Source organism: Notechis scutatus, chromosome 12 (genome assembly GCF_049901735.1).
Source record: "Notechis scutatus isolate UNSWTSFEM ecotype Mainland chromosome 12, rNotScu1.2, whole genome shotgun sequence".
NCBI lineage: Eukaryota > Metazoa > Chordata > Lepidosauria > Squamata > Elapidae > Notechis > Notechis scutatus.
Genome location: NC_142020.1, coordinates 13,395,638 through 13,422,713, shown reverse-complemented (window position 1 = coordinate 13,422,713; position 27,076 = coordinate 13,395,638). Strand labels below are relative to the sequence as shown.

Below are 27,076 nucleotides of genomic sequence, written 5' to 3'. Positions count from 1 at the left end.
GAGTTAAAGTCCACAAGTCTTAAAGATGCCAAGGTTGGAGACCCTTGGCCTAGGCCAATGCTTCTCAACCTTGGTGACCTGAAGTTGCGTGGACTTCAGCTCCCAAAATTCAGCCCATGTGGCTGAGGAATTCTGGGAATTGAAGCCCACAGACCTTCCAAGTTGAGAAACACGGATATGCCCAAGGCTGGTGCACAGAGTTTGCACACGCTTGTGCAGAAGGGACTCCCATCAGTTTTGGGGTCTTGCAGTGACAATAAGGACCATTCTGAGGCTTTTTTAGTAGGCTGTCCCTCAAAAATAAATGAATAAGTAAAATTAAAAAAAAACCAGCTTGGAACCACAGAAATAATACAAAAAATAGGCAGCCTTCGGGAAATCTGCTAAAGATAACATTTATGTCCTACTGATGGTAACTTCCTTCTTTGAAGCTTTAAAACTCCTTCTTTCTCCTCTTCAGAAGAAGTAAAGAAACTTTGTGCAACCCAGTTCAACAATATTTTCTTCTTGGATTGATCAGCTGCAGCTCTCATTCTTTGAAGACGGCTTCAAGACCCCTAAAAGAGGTGTGATTTGTTTACTGGGACCAGTCAATCGAGTCGTATTACTGACTGGCCTAATGGCAATAGTAAAGCAATACTTGCTTTCTCAGAATCTCACTTTCTACAAAAACCACGTGCTCTCCGAGCAAACCGTTGTGTGTGTTTTTTTTAAAGATTTTAAAGTATATTTATGTTCAACTGGATTAAATTTGGTCAGAAGGAAACCCGTGTCGTTCCTTGTCTCAGTCACGGCGGAAACTTGACTTTACTGGAAAAATAAAACTGAATTGTTACCACTTTAATCCTCTTTCTTGCTCTTTGTTGATAAAATAAGCTCGTTTTATTGGCAGCTATTTGCCTTGGGAATGTTTTGATGGCCTGTCAATCGTCCTTGGCTCGTGACCACGATGGAGCCCACCATTTCTTGTCATTGAATGAGACATTTCTGAAGGGAGTTCTGCCCCATTTTACGACCTTTCTTGCCACCGTTGTTAAGTGAACCACTGCAGTTGTTAAGTTAGCCACACGGTTGTGAAGGGAATCTGGCTTCCCTATGGATTTTGCTTGTCGAGAGGTTGCAAAAAGGAGATCAGGTGACTCTGGGTTATGGCAAGTGTCATAAATATGAACTGGTGGCCAAGAGTCTGGATTTAGATAATGTGACTCTGGGGATGCTTGCAACGGCTGTTAGTGTGAAAAACAGTTCAGTGACTGTTTGTAACTCCAAACGGTCACTAAACGGACATACGGCAAAGGGACTGGTGACTTTTTCATGACCTCTTCGTAACATCCTCAACGGTCTCGTGATCAGAATCCATCGGCTTGGCAACTGGCATGTACTTAACGACAGTTGCAGCGCTCCCGAGTCGTCGTCGCTCTTTTTTTTTGTGACCTTTGGACAAGCCTGGTTTGTTTACAACCGCGTTACTAACTTAACGGGCGCAGTGATTTGCTTCAGAACGCGTGGCGAGAAAGGTCACAAAAAGGGGGCAAAGCTCAGCTCGACGGCTGTCTCGCTTGGCGACAAATGCCAGGCTCCGTGGTGGTTGTAGGCCGAGAACTGGCTGTAACGGTGGCCGTGGGTGGCCCCGTCTCACTTCTTCTTCTTCTTCCCTGCGACGACTGCCTTGCTGCCGGCCGTGCTCTGAACCAATGTGGGGGAGTCCTCCTTCGGAGGGGATTGGGCCTGGCTTAGATTTTCCTCCATTTCCCGAGTCAGATTTTCTTCCAGTTCCAAGGCTGCTTTCTCAGCGGCCGCTTCTTCTAATTTTCGGGCCTCCTCGGCCTCTTTCAGTGCCTTGAGCCTGTCCAACCGAAAGGAGAGATCTGTCAGGCTCTTCAAACCAGGGGTGGGATTCCTCAACCCAGCGGCGGCTAACCTTTTTCGGCTCCTGTGCCAAAAATTGTGCGCACTCGTGTGCCAGCACCCAGAATGCAATTTGCCCACCCCCATGCCCCCTGCAAATGTGCAATCTCCACCTCCACTTACTACCCCCTTACCTGCACTGTGCCTCAGAGCTGATTTTTCGGCTGGTTTGAGGCCTTTTTCGGCCTCCCAGAGGCTTGGAAAAAGCCTCTGCGGGGCTTTTCAGGACGAACAATAGGCCCGTTTCGTCACTTCCGGGATTACAAGAAGTGACAAAACGGGCCTATTGTTCGTCCTGAAAAGCCTTGCAGAGGCTTTTTCCAAGCCTCTGGGAGGCCGAAAAGGCCTCAAACCAGCCGAAAAATCAGCTCTGAGGCACGCGCATGTGAAGTAAGGTAAGCTTGCCTGCAGCTCGCGTGCCGGCACAAATGGCTCTGTGTGGCATTTCTGGCACCAAAGTTTCTGCCGCGCAAAATTCTAACTGGAGAGCATGATGGATGACTCTTGGCTATGGATGTGTCCCATTGGAGAATATGAATTACGATACACCCAGGGGGTGGGGGGGAAAACCAGGGTCAAGGGTGACAATGAATGATGTACCTCAGAGTCGGCTACACCCAGGCAACGCTGGCATGTTTACTCCTAATAAATCTTTAAGTTTGAAAATCCGGCTAGAGACTCATGATTTAAATGGGGGTAACTACTGGAGTCTTGATACCTCGTGCTACAGCTTTGATCCAAATCAACCCAACTTGGACCACGGATAGAGACCTTTCAGGTTGCAGTCATCCCCTTGGCTACATTCAGATCCCCCAACCCACCTTTATTCCGTGTGAACAAACCACGGTGGCTTACTTGGCCTCTTCTTCCTCCTCTTGTTTTTTCCTCAGGATTAAGAGTTCAGCTTCCCGAGCTCTGTTATCGATGATGGTTTCGTTCACCAGCTGCAAATTCTTGTAGCTGGCAAAAAACTTTTTGACAAAGAAAATGTACATCTGGCTCATCCAGAGATTCAGCTTGTCTTTTTCCTTGTTTTTCTCTTTTTCGAGCTTTTCTGGAAAAAGAATCAATAAAATAAACGGTAGCAGGAAGGGCGTCCTGATCTGATCTGTGCATCCTTTTAGTGATGCACCCTGCATAACTCAGGAAGAGAAGCTTCTAAATATCCTCTGGTGTTCCTTTACTGCCCTCCAGTGAGAACATGGATACTTGCAGGAATACCCACTTATCCAATGTAATATTTCCGACTGTCTAATTGTACAGTCTGGAAAGTCCATTTCAAAGGGGGAAATTTTGGAACTAAAATAAAAATAAAATGTGTTGCTTTAAACAAAACGCAGGCAAATCCAGAAATTTTATATCTACATCTGTCTCTCTCTCTGAGCATTGCACACCAGAACAACTTGACACAAGGACATTTTTTCCCCCAAATGCCATCACTCTGCTAAACAAATAATTCCCTCAACCCTGTTCAACTATTTACAAAGTCTGCATTACTATTACTATTAATCTTCTCATCATTCCTTATCTATCACCCATCCCCTCCCACTTGTGACCGTATGACTGTAACTTGGTCGCTTGTATTTTTACAATTTATATTGACTGTTTCCTAGTAGGATTTGATTGCTTATTGTACCCTATGACTATCATTAAGTGTTGGACCTTATGACTCTTGATGAATATATATTTTCTTTTTATGTACACTGAGAGCATTTGCACCAAGACAAATTCCTTGTGTGTCCAATCCCATTTGGCCAATAAAGAATTCTATTCTATTCTATTCTATTCTATTCTATTCTATTCTATTATTCTATTCTTATTCTATCTACCTATATCTATCTATCATCTATCCATCTATCTATCCATTATCTGTCTATCCATTTATCATCATCTATCTATCTATCTATCTATCTATCTATCTATCTATCTATCTATCTATCTATCTATCTATCATCATCTATCTATCTATCATCTATCTATCTATCTATCTATCTATCTATCTATCTATCTATCTATCTATCTATCTATCTATCTATCTAGACTAGATTAAATCAGTTTCATAAGCTAACATGAAAATATATTTACTTCTTTTAATCACTCACACCTTAAAAAGGCAACTGATTAAACCTTGCAGGAAAAAAAGGCAGCCAGAATTGTGATATTGCCTTTGTTTCCAAAAACACCTTGCAAACCTCACACCTGCTAATTCCTTCATTGGACTACTTTTATCCTTCTCCTTTTCTAAGACTGGTGGAGGTCCAGTGACTGCTTCTTTCTCTTCCGGGATGGGAGAAAACACGACATTCACAGTTACGCCTGAAAGAAAAAAAACACAGAACTAATAAATAATCAAACAGTGCTTTGCCTTTAAGAGTGGGGAAAGCCTCCAATTATGTTGAGAAAAAAAATGCAGAGTCGTGATGCCTTTCCATACTACAGGTAGTCCTGGACTAACAACTACAGTTCATTTAATGACCAAAGTTACAACGGCACTGGAAAAAGTGACCTGATCATTTTTCGCAGCTACAGCCTTTGCAGCATCCCCGTGGTCACATGATCAAAATTCAGAGGCTTGGCAACTGGTTCATACTTATGACCGTTGCTGTGTCCCTTTTGCGACCTCCTGACAAGGAACGTCAATGGGGAAGCCGGATTCGTTTAACAACCAGGTTGCTGACTTATCAACCGCAGCAATTCACTTAGCAACTGTGGCAAGAAAGGTTCATAAAATGGGGCAAACCTCACTTAACAAATGTCTCAATAACAGAAAGTGTGGGTGTAAGTCGAGCACTGCTTATACTTATGCAGATAGTTGCTTTAGTCTGGCAAGATTCTGCCTGTAGTTGCTTTAGTTTGGCAAGATTCTGTCTGTGGTTGCTTTAGTTTGGCAAGATTCTGTCTGTGGTTGCTTTAGTCTGGCAAGATTCTGTCTGTAGGTGAGCAACAATAAAAAAACTACTCCCAAATAACTCCTCGTGTTGTTCTTGGTCCTTTGAGCCTGACATACACAAGGACAACTTCCCTGGTATGATTGTTCTACCTGGAACATCATCTCAAGGAAGGACAAACTCTTAATTCTGGCCTCATTTATTTCTCTGGAGAGCCACCCAAAATTCATGGATTATACAGCCTGGATGTTTCACACTCACTTTGAGCGGAAGCAAGTTTTTCTTTGCCATGGGACTTTCCTTTGTGGGATTTCTCCTCTTTCTTCCCCTCCTTGCTTTTCCCTTTCTGAGAAAAGAAAAGGTAAACAGAAAAAAAAGGGGATAAATCGGGAACCAGAGGAAGGAAGGAAGGAAGGAAGGAAGGGAAAGAAAGGGAAGGGAAGGAAAGAAGGAAAGGAAGGAAAGGAAGGAAGGAAGGAAAGAAAGAAGGAAAAGGAAGGAAGGAAAAGGAAGGAAGGAAGGAAGGAAAGAAGGAAAAGGAAAAGGAAGGAAGGGAAGGAAGGAAGGAAGGAAGGAAGGAAGGAAGGAAGGAAGGAAAAGGAAGGAAGGAAAGGAAGGAAGGAAGGAAAAGGAAGGAAGGAAGGAAGGAAGGAAGGAAGGAAGGAAAAGGAAGGAAGGAAAGGAAGGGTGGGTTAGCAAAATTTGGCATGACACCACAGAAAAGAAGGAGTGATACAGAAGGACACGTTGTGATGTTTCTCTCCAGAAAAAAAGATATGCAGATTCCTCTCAATTCATTCCTTTTGAATTGCCCTGTGCAGAACTGAGGACAGTTGCTCAACGTAACCCCACTTCCTCCTAATACTGATGAGGTTACCTAGTTGGGTAATGAAAAGTCTGCAAGAAAATAACCAAGCTCAGAGAGCACCAAGAACCCCACAGTTGTTGTCCTTCTCCTCCTCCTCCCCCCCTCCTCCTCTCCTCCTCCTCTTCCTCCTCTTCCTCCTCCACTCTGCAAACTCCATTCCCTAAAGCAGTGATCCCCAACCTTTTTACGCCGCGACCCGGTATCCCCAACCTTTTTATGGTGCGGCCCGGTACCGGCATTAGCTGGCGCCACCATCTTTTTGATGAAAAAGTGCTTCCGGTGACCTCACTGGAAGCACTTTTCATCAAGATAAGCGGCATGCAGCTTCGGGTGACTTTCCGGGTAGAAATGGCTTTCTGCCGGAAAAGCTCACCCAGCGCTAATGCTCGCCATCTTTTTTTTGATGAAAAAGTGCTTCGGTGAGCTTTCTACCGGAAAAGCTCACGGAGCGCTGGCGCCGCCATCTTTTTGATGAAAAGCGTGCTTCGGCGAGCTTTCCGGAAAAGCTCACGGAAGCACTTTTATCAAAAGATAAGCGGCCAACTGCTCCAGCGACCCCGGTAGGAGTTGTTCCACGGACCGTGCAGGTCCGCGGACCCGTGGTTGGGGACCCCTGCCCTAAAGCACCTGAAGGCAGAGCAAGAAGCAATGGAGGGAAGCTTACGGAGACCCAACCTAGAATGGAGAAATTTCCTGACAAAATGATTAACCCGTGGGAACGGGTTGCCTTCAGAAGTCGTGGCTGTCCCATCGCTGGAAGCTTTTAAGAAGAGGTTGGACAACCATTCAGGGTCTCCTGTTTGAGCAGGGGGTGGGACTAGAAGACCTCCAAGATCCCTTCCATCCCATTGCTCTCGTTTTGGAAGGGTTGGAACTGAAGGGCCATTCACTTCTCTTCCTTTGCCTCTGCTACCGCCCATCCAGCCCCTGGCCGAGGAAACGGGGTGATGACTTCCCTTTTTGTGGCCTTCCGATTTCTTGCTCTTGCCCACTTCCACGAAATGGACGATCTTGCTTGAGGAATATTTGGAGCCAATTTGGATGGTGCTGCCGTCGGTGGCTTCAGTGCTGTTACTGCTGGTGCTTCTAGTACGAGTGGACTAGCGGTGGGAAACAGAACACAGTGTGAGTAGAAAAAAGGAAGCCCAGGCGCCTCATTTTCCTCGCCCGTCTCCAAAATCTGGCCAGGACTAGGCCAACAACGCCCCTTACCAACCATCTTGGAGGAACACGCATTTCATTAACCACATTTTTGGCATGTTGTCCATAGCTGCATTATTCCCACAAGAGAGCTCCTGGCTGGTTTTCCACAACACATTTAAAGCAGGGGTGTCCAACCTTGGCAACTTCAAGACTTATGGACTTCCTCTCCCAGAATTCCCCAGCTGGCATGGAATTCTGGGAGCCAAAGTCCACAAGTTTTAAAGTTGCCGGGGTTGGACACCCCTGCGCTAAAGCTTAAACCAATCGCATAGGCTCTGCTCGACACACTAAGCCATGACAAACTTTATCCAAGGTTACCACTATTTAAACTTAGCCTAAACTTATTGGGTCTCTTCTTGACTTCTTCACCTACAAGGTCCCTTCCAACTCTGATTATCTGTTATCTGCTAGTGGCGTGAGCACATCCAAGGAACCAGAGCTGGGCTAACCTGAGGAGAAGGCAATTCGGGAGGCAAAGAGGCAGCTTCACTCTTGTCTGGCAGCTCGTCTGGTCGGTAAGAGGCCGTGACTGTTTGGGCCACCTCATCAGCCTGCTGCTTCAACATCTCATCGGTGACATAAAGAAGAGCGCAGTCTACCAGAGCTTCAAAGAACTCGAGGAAGACAAGCTGAAAGAGAAACCGAAGACAAGGCCAGGCAAAGAAGTCAAGAGAAGTCCTGAGAAGTCAAGAGGATTCAAGGATAATGTTCTGACCAAGGCTTCCTGAAACCATAATTAAGCACATGTTTAGTCCAAACAAATCTTGTTTTATTTCAACGCTGGGAATTATGTTCATTCCCAGCCTGTAATGAGTCCCAAACAGTCCCTCGAGATAAGCACCCACTTTTCTTTCCTTTGAATTGCTGCCAACAACTAGAGTGCCAAATGAATTATAAAAAACCAACCGAAGTCCACACAGAGCGTCAAGATTTTATCCGAACAGAGAGAACAAAGTTGCTTCCTGCAAAGGCTCCTGTCCCTTTGCTTCTCCTTTATGTCTTATGGGAGGGGCCAATCACCTCCAAGCCTGACTCCCGAGTCGCCCCTTTTGTCTCAGTGCTCTTGCCTTCTGGCAGCTCTGCGCATATGCGCGCTGGTAACAGGCTCCCCTTGTTCCTCTGCCTTGCTGCTGCCAGACTCCAAAGCCTCCGGAGGCAACACCCCACTCCCAGATGGCCCTGGCCCCCAATCTCTGTATCAGATGCAGGACCCTCATCCAAGTCCTCCCCAGACTCCTGGACTGGTCCCTGTTCTTCCCCACTGTCTGACTCTGTTGCCGTCTCCGTAGGCTGACAGCGAACCACAACAGATAAGATACTGGCAGGGAATTAAATCTGAGAACCAGACTGTGCTGAAGGAGATCCCAAAATGTAAATAGGCTTAAGACGATTGAGGGTCTTCTTAAAATCCAACATGCAAAAAGTCCATCTGAGTTACTTAAACCCCCATCACGTTCTCTACCAAGTGAACCTGGTAGGGAAAAGGAAAAAAACACAGACCCTGGAAACTACAGACCAAACATCCTAACATCAATACCTGGAAAGATACTGGAAAAGATAATTAAAAAAAAACAAAAACAAACCAGATCGGCAAACATCTAGAAACAAGTTATAGCTAGAAGACAGCACGGGTTTGTTAAAAACGGATTGTGCCAAACCAATCTTACCCCGTTCTTTGCAAAGGGATTAAATTAGTAGAACCAGCGAAATGTTGCAGACATAATAGACCTAAGACTTCAGATAGAATATTACAGGGGTCTCCAACCTTGGCAACTTTAAGACTTGTGGACTTCAACTCCCAGAATTCCTCAGTCTCTTCTGCACAAGTGTGTGCAAACTCTGTGCACCAGCCTTGGGTATATCCGTGTTTCTCAACCTTGGAAGATATGTAGACTTCAATTCCCAGAATTCTTCAGCCATATGGGCTGAATTCTGGGAGCTGAAGCTGTTAGGAATAACATGGTTACCTAACGTAGTTTGGGTAAAAAATAATATATATAGACTATGATTGTGAGTTTAAGTGTGTGTCACTTTAACTGCAAAGGATGTAATTTTGGGTGCAGCTGTAAATTGCCATAAGAGGGAGCAAGAGAACTTGATTGCTTGCTGGCTTACTGGATTGCTTGCAGACGATGATGGATTGTTAACTGCGTGTTCTTTGCTGTTGCTGAAGGAAGAAAAGAGGTTTGACTTCTTCATATCTCTACTGCGAAGAGATATATTACTGGACTGATATTTGTAAGTTTAATGACCTCTTTTTCGACACTGGACTTTGCAACTGATTAATCCCCGGATGGACTGAACTAGTGTATGATATATGGACTGTTTGACTATGCTATAAATCTTACTGGAATAAACTATTTAACTAGCACATTGTATCTGTTTTACTGAGTGTAAGCTACAACAACGTTCGTCTCACATATTTGCCTGCCTGACAAAGGTGTATATCCCTAACAGAAGCCCACGCAACTTCAGGTCACTAAGGTTGAGAAGCATTGGCCTAGGCCAAGGGCCTCCAACCTTGGCAACTATAAGACTTGTGGACTTCAACTCCCAGAATTCCTCAGCCAGCAAAGCTGGCTGAGGAACTCTGGGAGTTGAAGTCCACAAGTCTTAAAGTTGCTAAAGTTGGAAACCCCCGAGAAAGAAGACTTCTAAGATCCCTTCTGCTCCAAACCTTTCTCTTGAAATTGTTTTCATCACAAACTCTTTTCAGTTCGTACCTCATGCTCCAAATCCAGGGTCTCTGCCTCCGAGACGAAAGGATTGTCTTTGGCCAAGATATCCACAACCTTGGTAGCTGTTAGTTGTTTGCTTATGAGTCTTAAATCCTAAAGATAGAAAAATAACCCCCCCAAAAAGAGGGTTAGTTTTAGCCATGTTTGTCTTAAGAATCGCACTTCAATGATTGATTGAGGTGCCACCAAGCTGGTGTCACTTCTTAGCCAGGACCTAGATAGGAGGGTGTGATGTCTCCAGCCCAGAGCTGAAGAAGAAGCTTCGTGGATGAAAAGCGAAACGTCTTCAAAGAAAAACCAGAAAACTCCAGTTGCCTCTTGAAAAAAAAAAAGCCCTTTTGCAATGTTAATAACCTTGAGATTACAAAGGAAGGTAAATATATGTGTCCCAGGATAATGTTGTTGTCAGGATTCCAACACTTAACCCCATTTAAATCATGAGTCTCTAGTTGAACTTCCAAACATAAAGAAGATTTATTAGGAATAAACATGCCGGCACTGCCTGGGTGTAGCTGACTCCGAGACACCTCATTCATTGTCACCTTTGACCCTGGTTTTCCCCCAACCCTGGGTGTATCCTAATTCATATTCTCCAATGGGACACATCCATAGCCCAGAGTCATCCATCATGCTCTCCAGTTAGAATTTTGCATGGTAGAAACTTAAGTCCCCTAGTTACTATCTTTGAAAACATTTATGGAATGCACTTTTGGTTTTGCAAACTGCCGCAACTGCTCTTTCAAACCCCTTTCCCTCCTCCCGTTCTGTTGGCAATGCTAAAAAGAAACCACAGAAATATTTTACAAGTTGACGGTTGCAAGATCCAATCGGAGTCAGTCACTGGATCCTTCTGACCGACCCAGATTGGATCGTGTGCTCGGCCTTGAATTTTCCATAAGATCAGATCGGTCAAGGTTGGTTAAAGAGACCTGCTGCTAAAAGTTTCTGAGAGTTAAGATTACTTCCAGCATCCACATGAAGTGTCTCATCTTCATTGTAGGTTCGTAAGGAGGGAGAGTGCTTGGTCTACAGAACGCCTGGAAAATCTCCCAGCACTTATCGATGTAACTGAGCGCGTAGACGGCTTGCTGTCGGTCGCTGAACAAAATGCCTGGGAAGAAGGTGAGGAGAAGGTGAGGTGATCAACATAGCACTCGGGAAAAACAAGGCGCTTCCGGGTTGAAAGGATTAGCTGGTGACATCATTGTTGCCCAGTTGAGGGCTCCTGTCATGTCCCTGTCGGAATCTGATTCCGAGGGGGAGGCCAAGCAGCTGACAGGGAGTGGGAGTGTGGCTATGTTGGCTGTGGAAGATACTGGGGAAGGCAAAGTTCGGCTGGGCGGAGCAGGGGAGAGGGAGAACAAGGGAGAGGGAGTTCAGAGGAAGACCCAGGCCCACCCTCTCTTCATCCTAGGGCATGCAGGGAGGAACGGAGAAGAGAGCAACGTGGGTTGCGTGACTTACGGGGAAGGAAAGGGCCCTGATTCCCTTGATTAGCTGCAGCTGGGAACACAGTGTTTCAAACAGGAAGCTGCGCATAGCCAATTGTTGAGAGCAAATCATGAATTATCTGGTATTGTTGAGGCTTATCTGGGTTCCTGCTGTCATCCCAACTGTGTGTGTTTTGCTGGCCTTTCAAGTCTGCAATTCCTTCTTCTGCCCTGTCCAGTTAATTACTGCAGTGTGGTTTGTGTGGATTTTTATTTACAGTTTGTATGTACTTTGTTTTTGGACTGAATTTCCTCCACTTAAAGGCTGTTCCTGAGAGTTTTTTCCTCCAGCTGAAGGTAACCTGGACATCGGGGACAAAGTTGGAGGTACTAAAGAGACTTTTCTTACTTATGTGACTGTGTTACCTTTGTGCCACGCCCCTTTGGGTCATCACAGCTCCTTTCATGGCTCTGGCAGGAGCTGGAGCGAAGGACGGAAGCTCAACCTTGCCCAACGGCAGCACTTGGGACTCGAACACGGGCTTGCTAACCTGCACTCCAGCATTCTAACCACCCGAGCCACTGTGCTCCTTAGCTGGTTACTACAGGGATATTAATTGGTCGGACAACATAAGAGGGGAAACTGAAGAAGGTCAGAAAATCCACCAGCCACGCAAAAGTTGACCCTACCTTTGATACGGCAGGCATGGGGACAAATATTCTTGACCATCAACTTGGAGAAGCACTTGAATAGGCGAGGACTTGTGTCACTAGGGTTAGAGAAGACTACTATTATAAGGTTGCTATTGGAAGAACCAACCAAAACAGGTTCAAAAGTTCAGGGAAAAATAAATCAAGTTCAGTTCATTTTACATCTGAGAGGCTATCCCCATTACGCTGAGTGGTTAAGATGCATTCAGTGGTCAACCCAACCTGGTCCTTTCCATACTCAGCTTGGTCCAAAACTTAATTCTGGGAGTTCAGATCCAACTCACCTGAAGAGGGTTGAGTGAGAGAAGGCTGAGCCACATGCAAAAGTGCAAAACCATAGCTTTAGCTAAATAAAAAGCCACTTCGATTAATTGGACAGCACTTAGAAAAACAATAATATAAAGACTTCCCCGAGAATTAACTGCAGATGGTAAATGTCACTGGCCTTGATGTGATAAAAAGCGACAACCGCCCACATTCCTCATCTATGCCTCTCCTTGGGGTGGAAGCCATCCATATTTATCAAACAGCAAGGAAAAGGTTGACCTTGCAACCTATTTCTCCAGGCGTAAAAAAAAACACTCCATAACTGGTCTAAATTCCTTTTAAACCCATCTAAACTGGAGGCACTTCTCGAAACTCAGATGTACCCTCAATTGGATAGACATGGGCAGAGGGGTCTCAAACGGTGTGACCAGCTCATCAACTGCGCTCTACTTACTCAAAATCCTTGTGATAAATGTGGAAGGACAGGTAAATCAGGTACGTCAAAAACATCCTAAGTAGCAAAGTCTCATATGGAGAATGAATCTCTTCCAGTAACGTTTTATCTGAAAAACACAAATACCATCATGCACAGATACAGAGGAAATTTATCTGCCTGTCATCTATCTACCACCTAGCTAGCATTTGTCTATCATCTTACCCATTATCTATCATCATCTAACATCCTATCTATCTTTATCATCTATCTATCATCTGTCTACCTAAGTAGGTAGCTTCATTTACCTATCTATCACACAGAAATATCATTCGCAAAGAAGAAAGAGGTAGAAAGAAAATGAGATGAAAGGAGAAGAATGGAATAAGAAAAGGATGAGAACTTGAAATAAAGTTGGAGGGAGGAGGAATAGAAAGAAAACATGGAAGGAACCGAAATAAAGGGGAAAAAACAAGAAGGAGAAGAGTTAGAGGTGAATAGAGAAAGCGTAGGAGGGTTGCCCGAAGAATAGAGAAATAAGAACAGAAGGAGATGCATTATAGAATGGAACAAATAGAAAAAAACATAGAACGGAAAAACAATGAAGGAACCGAAATAAAGGGGAAAAAACAAGAAGGAGAAGAGTTAGAGGTGAATAGAGAAAGCGTGGGAGGGTTGCCCGAAGAATAGAGAAATAAGAACAGAAGGAGATGCATTATAGAATGGAACAAATAGAAAAAAACATAGAACGGAAAAACAATGAAGGAACCGAAATAAAGGGGAAAAAACAAGAAGGAGAAGAGTTAGAGGTGAATAGAGAAAGCGTGGGAGGGTTGCCCGAAGAATAGAGAAATAAGAACAGAAGGAGATGCATTATAGAATGGAACAAATAGAAAAAAACATAGAACGGAAAAACAATGAAGGAACCGAAATAAAGGGGAAAAAACAAGAAGGAGAAGAGTTAGAGGTGAATAGAGAAAGCGTAGGAGGGTTGCCCGAAGAATAGAGAAATAAGAACAGAAGGAGATGCATTATAGAATGGAACAAATAGAAAAAAACATAGAACGGAAAAACAATGAAGGAACTGAAATAAAGGGGAAAAAACAAGAAGGAGAAGAGTTAGAGGTGAATGGAGAAAGCTTAGCAGGAAAATAGGAAGAGAGAAGAAGAAAAGCGTTGAACGAAGAAGAGAGAAGTAAGGAAGAACAGAAGGAGATGCATTATAGAATGGAACATACAGAACGAAAAAAAAATGGAAGGAACTGAAATAAAGGGGAAAATAGGAAGAAAGAACAAGAAAAGCATTGAATGCAGAAAAGAGAAGGAAGAACAAGAGATGCATTATAGAATGGAACAAACAGAAAAAAACATAGAACAAAAAAAAAACACAAGAACATCGAAATCTAATTTTGAACCATACTAGGGGGGGGGTGCACTGGTCCTGGAAGTACTGCAATACCAGGTCAATGCGTGGAGTGGACGGAGCAAGCCCCTATTCCATCTCCCAGTTGCAAAAATCCATTTAATATGTAGTCCTCAAATAGAGGACATATCAGATATTAAACTGATAAGAACAGATACTACACTTGATCTTAGCCAAAAGGCCGAGAAGCGATACCTGAGGGAAAGAGGGATGCACAACGGCTTCCCTTCTCTTGAAATCGCAGGTTTGTGCGACCGCATCGGAGTTGCATGCGGGCTAAGTACTAAAGCCAGGTCTGGCTGGTTCCTGCTCTCAGGATTAGCCTCTGAAAAACACGCCCTTTCCAAATCCCACCAGAACAAAGTCCTTCCAGTTACGAGGATCTGCAGAATTTATCGTTTTTCCCTTGATTATGTCAAATTTGGGGCTTTTTTGCCCTGGCCGTCGGTTTTAGATTTGCATAGCTCCGCCCCCTACGCCTTCCCGATCGGTTAAGTTTCCTTTCAACAGCTTGTCGCTTAAAAAAAAACAAAAAACCAGAAACTCTTTAGTTTAAGATTGCATGTTGTTTTATTATCTTCTGCTTAGAAACAGCAACAACACACAACTGGTTTTTGCAAATCCTGCAGAGATTTGGATGTGAAATTTTTAAAAAGAGAGAGAAATCTGTTTCTGTATTGATCTCTCTACCGATTCCAGCTCCTTGCTTCCGGTTTCTATTTCTTTCAACCTTTTGTCATTTGAACCCTTTTTCTCTTTCATTCCTTCTTGCAAAAAAAAAAAAAAAAAGGCATTTAAATCCTAAAAACATTTAGAAAAAAATTCCGAAAGGAAAGAATGTAAGAGGTGTGTGTGTGTGTGTGTGTGTGTGTGTGTGTGTGTGTGTGTGTGTGAGCCTGAAAATTTACATTTGAATGCTTCAAGGATTGATTGATTATCTTGTAAAATGCAAAAAATGTGGGTGAGCAATTGACACAGTTGCTGGGCATGTTAAAAGTCAAAGTCGCCAGGAGTCAACAACGACCTAAAATCACACACACACACACACAAATATACTTTGCCCTGAAGTTAAAAAATATTGGACCAAAATACAAAAATGGTTGTATGAAATTACAAAATGCCGAATAGAATTGAAGCCAGAACTGTTTGTTCTGGCGGTTATTAAGGGAACGTACCCCCCCAAAAAAGATAAAATATTTGATTTTACACATAAACCACAGCAGCGAGAATTGCACTCGCACAATCCTGGAAAATGGTCACTATACCGACAGATTGTTTAGTACTCCAAAAAGATCTTAGATTGCACAGAAATGGATCCACTCACCTTAGAGTTGAAGGACAAGGAAGACTCTGGAATATTATCCCGTTTGGGGAAATGGTTGAAATGGCCTTGCTCTACCTATCTCCCCTGCTCAGCCCAGCCGGGCTGTGCCCTTCCCCAGTTTCTTCCCCAGCCAATGGAGCCACGCTCCCATTCCCTGTCAGCTGTCAGATTCGGACAGGGGCATGACAGTTTGGGATAAACCAGGACCCCCGGTATATAGAGCCATCACAAAGTCATGGCCTTGCCACAAGAAAGACGCACCGTTGAGAATGCGGTCCATGGAAGCGAGGGTCTGGTTGCAGTAGTGAAACCTGCAGTCCTTCAAGAACCTCCAGAACTGAAGCTTGGTCATCAGGAAGGTGTTGTCCAGCGAGTGGTCATAGCCCAGGCTGCTGTAGAAGGTGTAGATCCTCCTCAGCTCAGAAATGTATCTCAGCACAGCGTATTCTGTCTAGGAGAAGCAAAGAATGGATCGAGAGTAAGAGAGGAGGGTTGATGTTTCAGCGAGTAAGGCCCTCCTGCAGATGTGTGGGGATCCTTGGTGGGTTTCTTGCAGACATTTCTTTACCGAACTAGGTAACGTCATCAGTTTTCTTTCATCGGTGCTAGCTACCTAATTGAGTAATGAAACGAAAGAAAACTCCAAGCTCAGAAAGTACCAAGGACCCAACAGTTCTCCTCCTCCTCCTCCTCCTCCTCCTCCTCCTCCTCCTCCTCCTCCTCCTCCTCCTCCTCCTCCTCCTCCTCCTCTCCACAATCTCAACTCCCTTCTAGCACTGATAGTGTTACCTAGTTTGGTCATGAAGTCTCCAAGAAAGCAACCAAACTCAGAGAGCACCAAGAACCCACAGTTGTCCTCCTCTTCCTCCTCTATATTGCGAAGGCCAGGAGATTAATAGGTTGGACAAAAGTACCTTGGGTTGTTGGGTAGTTGTTCTTCTTCCTCTATCAAACACCCTTCTTTTCTTCTTCTTCTTCTTCTTCTTCTTCTTCTTCTTCTTCTTCTTCTTCTTCTTCTTCTTCTTCTTCTTCTTCTTCTTCTTCTTCTTCTTCTTCTTCTTCTTCTTCTTCTTCTTCTTCTTCTTCTTCTTCTTCTTCTTCTTCTTCCTCCTTCCTCCTCCTCCTCCTCCTCCTCCTCACAATTTCCACTCCCTTCTAGCACTGATGATGTTACCTCATTGGGTAATGAAACCTCTGCAAGAAAACCACCAAGCTCAGAGAGCGTCAAAGTCCTCACAGTTCAAACTCTGAGCTACAAATATTCCCTTCTGTTGGTCCTGGAGTGGGATGATGTGTCTGCCGGCGTCTCTTTCCAGCACAGAAGAAGACAATTCCGCTCAACGTCAGCCTCTCACGTTGCTTTGTGAAGCTTCCAAATTATGTAAACCGTGGACACCACTTCTAAACACCCTAAAAGAGTTTGGTTCTTCCTTTTGTTCATTGCAACAACACTTTCCATCTTGGTTGGAAGACCATGATCTTAACTTTTTCTTCTTCTGTTAGTGTCTTGTTTTGTTTCTATCGTTTGGGCCCCAGTGTTGTGAGTGTAGACCAAGCTTCTCATACCTGTTTCATTTCATCTTCCTTATCTTTTTCCGGAAATAAAGCCAACAAGGTCGAAAGATCTATTTCGATGTTTGGTCCTGACAAAGAGGAGATCCTGGAATGATCGACAACTTTGACACTATCTGGGCGGTGAAAAAGAGAAAACGTCAAATGCTTCAACCTTCTTTAAAAGAAAGGCACAATCGTGGAAACTGAGGGCATCTACAGGAAGGATAAACACAAACACAAATGTTTCATCCAGGTTGTCCCAGAGGTGCTTTTTTCAAAAGGCACCTGGACTTTCTGGTTCTTCTTTTGAAGAAGTTTCGCTTCTCATCCAAGAAGCTTCTTCAGCTCTGACTGGATGGTGGGGAAGGGAAGCATTGATACTCCTTGCAGATGGAGCTGGTCATTTGCATCCTTTTTAGAGTCATTGAGGCCACTTAGAGGTTTATCTGTGTCCTGAGGGTCACCGGTGGAGTGCAAATGATCAACTGCTGCAGATCAACCTCCAAGTGGCCTCAACAACTCTCTAAAAAGGATGCAAATGACCAACAGGGTCATGTGATCTCCTTCTGACAAAGTCAACGGGGAAGCCAGATTTGCTTCACAACTGTGTTATTAACTTAACAACTGCAGTGATTCACTTAACAGCTGTGGCAGGAAAGGGCGTGAAATGGGACCAAACTCACTCATATTTCACTTCGCCATAAGAAATGTCAGGCTCAATTGTGGCCCAAAGGTGAGGACTACCTCTATTTTGAAACTTCTTCTCTTTTAAAAGCCGAGAGGGTTTCAAGAGTGTTAGATAAAGCTCATCAAGTCTCATCTTTTCTTCTACCTACTTTGAAGCAGCTCACCTATGCCAGAAAATCCCTTCAAAGAGAGGTTGCTCAGCGCTTCCATATTGGTCATGTCTATTTGCAAGGATGGGCGTTCCGTTATGTGATCGTAGTTAAATTCGCCTTCGTACACACGGCCGTTCTTGAAAACCAGCTTGCCCTGGGGGGAAGGGAACAGGGTTCTGCTTTTAAAACCTGGTTAACTTTTACCCATACAAGACCCACAGATGATCTCTCTTCTCCTGGGCTGTTGAGTTGGCAACATGAGAGGAAGAGACGGGACTGTAGGCTAGAAACGGGTGCTAGGTCATGGCTGGGAACATTTTAGCAGCTAAGCAGGGTTGGGCCTGAGTAGCACATGGATGGGAAGGTGAGTAAATTTCAGAGAAATTAGGAGAATAGGAAGCCAAAAATATATATGAGAAAAGGCAGTAGTGGCGAACATTCTCCGTGTGTGATTGCCAAGAAAATGATCAAGGCGTCCATGAGTTGAGTTCAACTTGAAGAAATTTGTCTTAAAATGATTGTTATTTTGCTCTGTGGTAAATTTGATGTATTAATGTGTTAGAGAAATTGTTTATAATCTTGGTTTGTTTTTCACCGTAAAATCTTGCTCGTAGGCTTTGGAGGAAGCTCAGAGATCGCAAGCAAAGGAGCTTAACTTCCAAACTCCTAAGTTCAGGAGAAGCCACCGATGAAGACCTATGAAAAACCTCCATTGCTTGGATAGGTGCATAACATCCATTTTAAGGTACTGAAGATGTCAAATATCTACCTATCATACAGAAGTATGTATAAATAAGAAACAGGATCCTGCCTCAAAAAAGTTTTGGCGTGAACATGTCTAAGACGGACCAAACCCTCACTAGCTGATCACTTTTCAGTCTAGCATGTGATGGGGACTAAGCCCAAGGAGTTAATGATGCTCTACAAACCCAGAAAACAGGTTCATGGAATAAACTATGGTTTAATTCACAAGAATAAGGGGATTGTGTGAACAAGGGCGCAATGAAAGATCTAGGAAAGAGGATAGAGAGAAACAAGAATGGGCTACGTGTTTAGAAGAGCAAAATGACTGCTTTGATCTTCTCGCTCTTTCCCCAAACTTCTCCACCCTTACCGCGCCATGCTTTTTGTTGAGCACCCATTCTCCATTGTACATTGCGCCGCTGGCAAAGAAGAATTTCCCGTGTCCATGCCGATCACCGTTGACGAACTCTCCAACGTACTCATTCCTTAGGGGATACTGTGACCCAGCGATTCTCTTCAGATACCAGGTGTGGGTACCTTGCCCGTGCTAAGGAAATCAACCAGAACATTTTCTAGAGCAGTGATTTTCAATCTTAGTGACTTGAAGGGGTGCGGACTTCAACTCCCAGAATTCATGCTGGCTGGGGAATCCTGGGAGGTGAAGTCCACATATCTTAAAGGTACTGAAGTTTGCTTGTCCTAGAGATCTCCAACCTTGCCAGTTTAAGATTTTTGGACTTCAACTCCCAGAATCCCTCAGCCAACAATTCTGGGAGTTGAAGTACAGAAGTCTTAAAGTTGCCAAGGTTGGAGACCCCCTGATTTCATGGTTTTACGGGGGGAAACACATGGACTTTTAACACATCTAACTCAGCCATTGTTTAGATGTCCAAATGAATTCTATATCCAAACTTTGAGAAACAAGGTCTAGAGAAACCCTTAGGTCCATACAAGACTAAGCCATAACCATCGATGAAGATGATGGTGATGAAGATGTTATTCATTCAGTGGTGCCTGACTGTTGGCAATTTTATGGGCCTGGTCTCTCAACATCTTCCAGTCTTGCACGACTTCTTTGAGTTGTTCTATGCTCTGGCTGATGTCTGTTTGATGGTCTCCAGCCTTCATGTTCTCTGATGGCCTGATTTCCTTTTACCACTAACTCTTCCAAACACAATTGCTTTCTCCAGTGAATTCCCACATGTGACATGGCCGTAACTCTCTATAGTTGGAGGAATTGGGAAAAGAAAAACTGTTTTATTTGGTCTCACCTGTATACCATTAACCCACATTCCAGTGTATTCCTGGTTTGATGTTAGCCACCTCATTCGTCCTTCTCCATGGCGTAGGTCTCTCTCCCATTGCCCTTCATAGATATTTCCAGATTTGTAACTGTTCAAAGAGACCGAGAAGAACATCAACACTATAGTTCAATAAACGGAGGAAAACCATTTTAAGACAGACCAGGCCTTCCCAAAAAGGAACCTTCCAGATGGAGGTTCAGCTCCCAGCATCTCCATCTAAAATAGCCCTTTTTGTTGAAAATTCTGGAAGTCCTGTGTAGATCAAATGTCATACATCAGAAGCTTCCTCTCATTAAAACAAAAAACAAAAACAGAATATGCAGGAGCCATTTTCTTCAGGAACACCACTGAGTTTGAAGCCTTATCATCCCTTTCTTCATCCAAAAACTTGGTTTCTGAGCCAAACAGTATTCCCTAAAATCTAGCAGTAGCATTTTATTCTGGTCCTTGTCCTACTGGCTCCATAAAATTGGGGTGAACGTTCTTGTGATCCAGGGGGGACAATATCTAAGGGGCTGCCACGAAGAAAAGGGGGAGTCAGCCTCTTCTCCAAAGCCCCTGAGGGCAGGACAAGAATCAATGGATGGAAACCGATCAAGGAGAAAAGCAACCAAGAACTAAGGAGAAATTTCCTGACAGTGAGAACAATGAACCAGTGGAACTGCTTGCCTCCAGAAGTTGTAGATGCTCCATCACTGGAAGTGATGGACAGATTGGATAACCATTTGTCTGAAATGGTATAGGGTTTCCTGCCTAGGCAGGGGGTTGGACTAGAAGACCTCCAAGGTCCCTTCCAACTCTGTCATTCTATTATGTAACTCCTCCGAAAGTTCTAACTTCCCCACAGAGAAGAAAAGATCGTCTTACCGTCTTACTCCCCATCCACTTTTTATGTTGTTCACAAAGTCTCCTTCGTACCAAGAAGAACCGGACTCGTTGTAGTAAATGGTGCCCTGAAAATCAATTGCACAAATACTTTAATGCACTTAAGAAGACTCAAGCACCTTCCATCGGGTTTTTACACCAGCAGAAGACACATTAACTAAAACACTTCAGATTATCCATCCGTCTGCTAAGAAGCCAACCCCAAGATTTCCTCCTTTGTGGCTGGCAGAAGGAAAGGCCAGGAAGAGGATTTTAAGTTGATGCTGGATGGGACAGCCATGATCTCAGATAATCAGAGTTGGAAGGGACCTTGTAGGTCACCTAGTCCAACCCCCTGCCCAAGCAGGAGACCTAACATCATTTCTGACAGATGGGAGTCCAATCTCTTCTTGAAAATCTCAAGTGATGATGTTCCCACAACTTTTGAGGGAGAGCTGTTCCATTGGTTGATTGTTCTCACTGTCAGGAAATTTCACTGTATTTCTAGGTTGAATCTCCCTTGTCTGGCCTTTGGGGGCTTTAGAAAATAGCTTGACCCCCTCTGGGGCAGCCCCTCAAATATTGGAAGGCTGCTATCCTGTCTCCCCTGGTCCTTCTCTTCCCTAGACTAGCCAGGCCCGGTTCCTGCAACCATCGTTCATCGTATGCTTTAGCCTCCAGTCCCCTCATCATCCTGGTTGCTCTTCTCTGCACTCTTTCTAGAGTCTCAACATCTCTGCAAAGAAGACCTTCCTGCCCAGAATCCAATCATGGCAACTACAGGTAACTTCCACCCTTATAACCACAATTGAGCTCAACATTTCTGTTGCTAGGTGAGACGGTTCTGAGGTAAATTTTGTCCCTTTCTTGCTGCAGTTGTTAAGGGAATCACTGCGGTTGTTAAGTTAGTGACATAGTTGTGAGGTGAATCTCTCGCTTTCCCCACTGACTTGGCTTGTCAGAAGGTCACAAAAAAGGGGATGACGTGTCCCCGGGGAAATTGTAACTGCCATCAATACGAGTCAGTTGCCAAGCGGCTGGATTTAGATCGCGTGACCATGGGGAGGCTGCAATGGTTGTATGTGTGAGAAATGGTCATAAGTCAACTTTTCTCAGTGCCTTTGTAACTTTGAACGGTCACTAAAGGAACTGTTGTAAATCAAGGACTCCCTACATGCTTCCAGCAACCACGTTTTCACTACCTTGCCGTGTCTCTTGCCTTCCACCCACTGGCCAATATACGAAACAGGATAGGTGCCACATTTGTACATGCCGAAACCGTTTCTGATCCCATTCTTCACTTCACCTTCGTACATGCTGCCGTCCAGCCACTTGTAAGCGCCGTGATCCATTTGCACATTCTTGACGAAGTTTCCCTACAAGAGAGGAAAGTGTAGGAGTAAGAAGAAGCTCACTCTTTTACCTTTCACCTCGAAAGGTAGGAAAACTCGACCACGTCGAGCAGGAGGGAAGGTCTCCAAACGTGGCAATTTTAAGTCTTGTGGACTTCAACTCCCAGAATCCCCCAGGCAGCCATTTCAGACACGTGAACTGTCCAATCTCTTCTTAAAAACCTCCAGTGATGGAGCACCCACAACTTCTGAAGTCGAGCTGTTCCACGTTGATTGTTCTGTCGGGAAAATATTCCTTAGTTCTAGTTGGTTCTTTCTTGAGTAGTTTCCATGAATTGCTTCTTGTCCTGCCCTCGGGTGCTTCGGAGAATAGCTTGACTCCCTCTTCTTTGTGGGAACCCCTTAGATCAGGGGTCTTCAAACCTGACAGCTTTAAGACTTGTGGACTTCAACTCTCAGAATCCAGTCAAATTAGCTCAGGAAGTCTGGGAGTTGAGGTCCACAAGGCTTAAACTCGCCAAGTTGGAAGACCCTTGCCTTAGATATTGGAACACTGAATGGAATAACAGAGTGAAGGGACCTTAGGAGTCTTCTAGTCAGTGGTGGGATTCCAAATTTTTTACTACCGGTTCTGTGGGTGTGGCTTGGTGGACGTGGCAGGGGAAGGATACTGTAAAATCCCCCTTCCCTCCCCGCCCCACTAACCTGCTTTCCAGCTCTGTTCTTCTGTGCAGGGCAACAAAAGAAGACCCAGCCGATCAGCTGGGACTCAAGGGGAGGCAGAGAAGAGGTGGGGGCAGGCCAGTCAGAGGTGGTATTCTGAACTACTGGCTACCGGTTCTCCGAACTACTGAAAATTTCCGCTACCGGTTCTTCAGAACTGGTCAGAACCTGCTGAATACCACCGCTGCAAGTTCTAGTCCAATCCCCTGCTCAGGTAATAAACCCTGTAACATTTTAGACAAACAGTTGTCTCTTCTTTAAGACCTCTCGCCTTCTAGCAGCTCTGTGCATGCGCGCACTGGGAACAGGCTCCCCTGGCTCCTCGGCCTCGCTGCTGTCAGATTCTGGAAGCTCCGGAGTCAGCACTCCACTCCCAGTTGGTCCTGGCCCCATCTCTGCATCGGATGCAGGACCCTCGTCCGAGTCCTCTCCAGACTCCCTGACTGGTCCTCGTTCTTCCCCATTGTCCAATTACACTGCCATCTGCACAGGCTGCCGGCGAACCACAACAAACCTCTATGGTGAGCTGTCTCAAGAAAAGCGATCACAAGGGGACAAAGGAAGCGACACAAAGACACGCTGAAAGCCTCTCTCAAGTCCCCTGGATAGCGACCCTACCTCCTGGGAAACCCTGGCACGAGATTGATTGACATGGCGCACGCTGATCCACCGAGGCTGCCAGACATTTGAAGACAGAAGGACAACCACAGCACAAGAGAAGCGAGCACTCCGCAGAGCCAGAGCTGCAAATGCTGCAATAGTGGTGCCCGCACATCTCTGCCCAACACATGGCAGAACATTCCATGTCCATAGAGGCCTTACCAGCCACATGTGGACACACCGTGGACAGCCACAACTCGTTAGATGTCAAGGTCCTCTTCGAAAATGGACGAACGTCGTTTGAAGACAGACCAGGCCTTCCCAACCAGGAACCTTCCAGATGGAAGTCTGACTCCCAACATCTCCATCTAAAATAGCCCGTCTTGCTAAAAATTCTGGGACAGTTACTCACCTCGTACTGCACTCCATCGGCCCACGTGTAAGTCCCTTGTCCGTGCATGAGTCCTTCTGAAAACATGCCCTACAAAATGGCAAGAAGAAGCTGATGAGTGGAGGGCATGACCCCTCAAATTGCAGAACAGTAAGAAAAGTCAGATTTCTACATGTCTGCCAGAAAGTCACTCAGCCCTGGTTTTCTCACCAGGGTTGAGTTCACGCCACTCTTTCAATCTACATACAGGAAATAAAAGAAGCTAGCCTTTAAATCCACCCTACTCCTCAAGGAAATAATGAAATGGCCTATCCCACGGAAGGAAATTCTATATCCTTAAGATTTAACACATAGATATTGTCACCTTGTACACGTTGCCTCCTTGAAAATAGGCAGTTCCTTCCCCTTCATACAACCCTCGGACCTTTTCTCCCTCGTAGCTATGGAAAACATAAATTCAAGATGAAAATTCATTGGTTGGTTGGTTGGTTTGTTGAATTACTAAATTGGTATGCTGCCCACTTTACTGCCAAGCGACTCTGGGCAGCTCGCGGTATCATAAAATCAATGCAAGCCATTAAAGTTAATGAAGTTTCTGGTGAATTACATGATTCTTATTATTTGAGGATTAATCCCCTCAGAGGCTAGTGGCTATGTTATCTGATTTTCTCAATGGCTCTCCTTTGCAAGCACTGAGTGGATTGTTTATCTAGCTTGCAACACTTTTACCAAGTATGAAATGCTCTTGGCGGAATGCCCAGAAGTTCAATTAAGTCTAGGAAGCGCTTTCCCTTGCTGCTTGTCTTTCTGAGGTTATCAGGGGCTCTCTGAGCCCAACAGAGTCTTAGCTAGGGGCTCTCCTGAGCCCCTGCGAGCCCCCAGCAGCCCACCCCTGGATACCAGTACCCTGTGACCATACTCCATTTTTTAGCAAAACTCTGGTTTTACCTTTCAACAATCAGTTGTGTGAGGATGGGTTCTTCATACTCAATGGGTTCAGGGACAGGGGGAGGCTCTGAGTTTTCTTCTTTGGAAGCTACCTGAGTAGCCAAGTGTTCGTCCCCCTGGTCTGCCAGAGGTGGGACATTCTGGTTGGAAACAGCTAACTCCATGGATGTGTCATGGGCTGGAGTAGTCACCGACTTGTCTCCCTTTTTACTCTCTTTCTTCTTATCTTTACCCATCGCTCTGACGTAGGACAGAATAAGGCGTCCTGGGAAAGAGTGCGGCTCTTCTTTTTAATCTTGAGGTGGGAAAAATAAATACTTCATTAGGAGGCGTGCTTACACTTCAGAGAGAGAGAAATGATTGAACAAGATATACAGGTATTCCTCGACATGATTCACATGGTCAATAAAATTTAAAATTAGTTAAGTTTATTACTTATTTTCTTTGTTGAGCAATTCAAAGGCAATGATGACATATTGAATGTAATAAAAACTTATTTATAGTCGTTGACCAACAATCTAGTAGAATAAATAAAACCCGAAACATAATCAAAAAAATTATAATTTTTATTGATGTTAGAAGAATTTACTACTTTGTAACATAGTGAAACGTACAGACAAAAAAGCCTTCATAGAAATAGGGCATATTAAATTTACTTTATGTTGTTTTATTACAAAGAAGAGTTCTTTATTTCAGAAAATTGTCCTACGGATTTATTTATTTTTTCAAAAATTCACTTTCATTTTGCCCATTTCCCTTCTGTTGTACAAATGGGCCTGCTTAATGCACAGCCTAAGTGCAGAAATTGTTTTTAATGCTTACTTCTTATACCTTCAGTTTAAAGTTTATAACTTAATAAAAATCATTCTTAGATGTTTTTAGATATTAATGTTAAACTGCACATTTTTGTGATTTTTTTTTTAGTTTTGTTCTTGAATTGTCCTTTGTAAAGCCAAGTTACATACATAAACAACATTCTTTACCTTGATGGATCCTTTATATTTTTATTTCCAAGAAAATATGGTCATTATACATTATACACATGTTTAAAAAAAGAACAACCCCGACCTCTTTCTAAAAACTGGGAGCATTTTCCTCATTATTATTATTTTTAATAGCCCTTGGATTGTAAGGATTTTTGGGGAGTAAATGTTTCTATTCCAGAAAGCAACATTTGAAAACTCCAAATGTAACTGCAAAAGACCACTCCAAACTGTAACTTTTTAATCAGCTTTTAAGGCCTTTTAAGAACAGAGACCCAGAATGGATCCAGATTTGACTCAATAACGAAAATAAGAATAATAACTAGCCCCCAAATCATTGCAAGTGCCAGCAAGGTTGGGAGGGATGTTCAAGAATTTGCAATAACCGTACTAGCAAATCACAGGAGCGGGGTGGGGATTAGGGGAATTGTAGTCCTTCAGCTATCAGGGGCTGGGCAGCAAATGCAAACTTGAAAGCCACGAAGAAAATCAAGGGGGGAAATATATATATTAAAATCCACCTCTTTGGAAATCCCTCCTATTTTGCAACCCTTTGCAAAAAGTTGGCTGAAGTTTCCCTGCGACGCCAGTTGCTAAGAGGACTGAGTCGTAGCCATAGCAACGATGTTATGAGGCTTGGGCGGTGGCCATAGCAACCACAGGGCTGGGCGGGGTGAGAGAGAAGCTTCCTGGTTGGGCGGGGCTTTGGTCAGCTCTTCTTCCGGGTTGACCTTTCTGCATAATAACTGCATAATAACTGGCTCGGATTTGCAAAGGGGGAGCTTTGGTTTTGAGAAAGTCTGGCCCAATTGCACAACTGCAGAATAGCACACAAATGTCCCACCTTTAGATAGTTGTTTGTTTGTGTATATGCATCACATTGAGAACACGGAACATAAAATCACAGGATGGGAAGGGACCTGGGAGGTCTTCTAGTCTAACCCTCTGCTTGAGCAGAAGATCCCAGACACCATCCCAGACAAACAAGTTGTCCAATTTCTTTTTCACGACAATAAAAAGCGTACGCATGCAGAGATAATGTATATTAACTTCATTATTTGATGAATTAGAATATGAACTTTTTATTCTTTACAGATCATCTGAGATTGATCAGGTCTGCCTGCTCTTGTTTGCGATTAATTGGATGCTTTCAAAATTATTCTTTAGAAGGACATAACAGGCACAAATATATTTTTTTAATATTAAATTCAAGCTAATTTTATAAAGAAGTTGATGCAAAGTGACAGATAACTTCCAAGTCGGTCAAGCTCCGATTTTAGAAATGGCCCAACTCCTCCCTTATTTATTAAACCTATTGCTTTTCTATTACTCAGGAGCAAGAAAATTCATGTAGATACAGAAGATGAGAAAGGAATTTAAGGGTGAATGTTATGCTCAAAACAATGAAGACAAATCAGATACTAAAGGCTGTAATAGTAGAGAATTGTTTAAGCCTTTCGTTTTCCAATTATTAAAATGCTGTGACAACATAAAACTCACAACTGGCATCAACCATCTCTATCATACCTACAGGAGCTGGCCATCACACTGTACACTGTAGATGGAAACCATTCTGTTAAA

General features: G+C 44.0%; 2 protein-coding genes and 1 non-coding gene across 3 annotated transcripts in view; 1 reads left to right on the top strand and 2 right to left on the bottom strand.

Annotated features, from left to right (window-relative positions):
- The window catches only part of CCZ1 (CCZ1 vacuolar protein trafficking and biogenesis associated), an 18,048-nt gene extending 17,204 nt beyond the window's left edge, over nucleotides 1–844 (top strand). The window contains exon 15 of the mRNA XM_026687369.2: nucleotides 461–844. Within this exon, the coding sequence (XP_026543154.1) occupies nucleotides 461–516 (56 nt within the window). The 3' untranslated portion in view covers nucleotides 517–844. The remainder of the gene's footprint in view (nucleotides 1–460) is intronic.
- LOC113425269 (radial spoke head 10 homolog B-like) lies at nucleotides 826–27,004 on the bottom strand. Its single transcript, XM_087942184.1, has 21 exons — nucleotides 26,017–27,004; nucleotides 24,513–24,807; nucleotides 23,929–24,004; nucleotides 23,586–23,654; nucleotides 21,701–21,874; nucleotides 20,502–20,587; nucleotides 19,602–19,722; nucleotides 18,701–18,877; nucleotides 17,599–17,740; nucleotides 16,760–16,881; nucleotides 15,455–15,644; nucleotides 12,468–12,576; nucleotides 11,726–11,805; nucleotides 10,568–10,716; nucleotides 9,591–9,698; nucleotides 7,317–7,496; nucleotides 6,617–6,764; nucleotides 5,058–5,138; nucleotides 4,108–4,224; nucleotides 2,764–2,962; nucleotides 826–1,846 (listed from the first exon to the last, which is right to left on the bottom strand). Exons 2-21 carry the CDS (start codon nucleotides 24,746–24,748, stop codon nucleotides 1,636–1,638), a joined length of 2,775 nt encoding a protein of 924 aa, XP_087798310.1. The 5' UTR covers nucleotides 24,749–24,807; nucleotides 26,017–27,004; the 3' UTR covers nucleotides 826–1,635.
- Nucleotides 13,872–14,062, bottom strand: LOC113425288 (U2 spliceosomal RNA). The gene has a single exon (XR_003372572.2). It is a non-coding gene; the product is annotated as a U2 spliceosomal RNA (small nuclear RNA).
- Nucleotides 27,005–27,076: the final 72 nt, after the last annotated feature.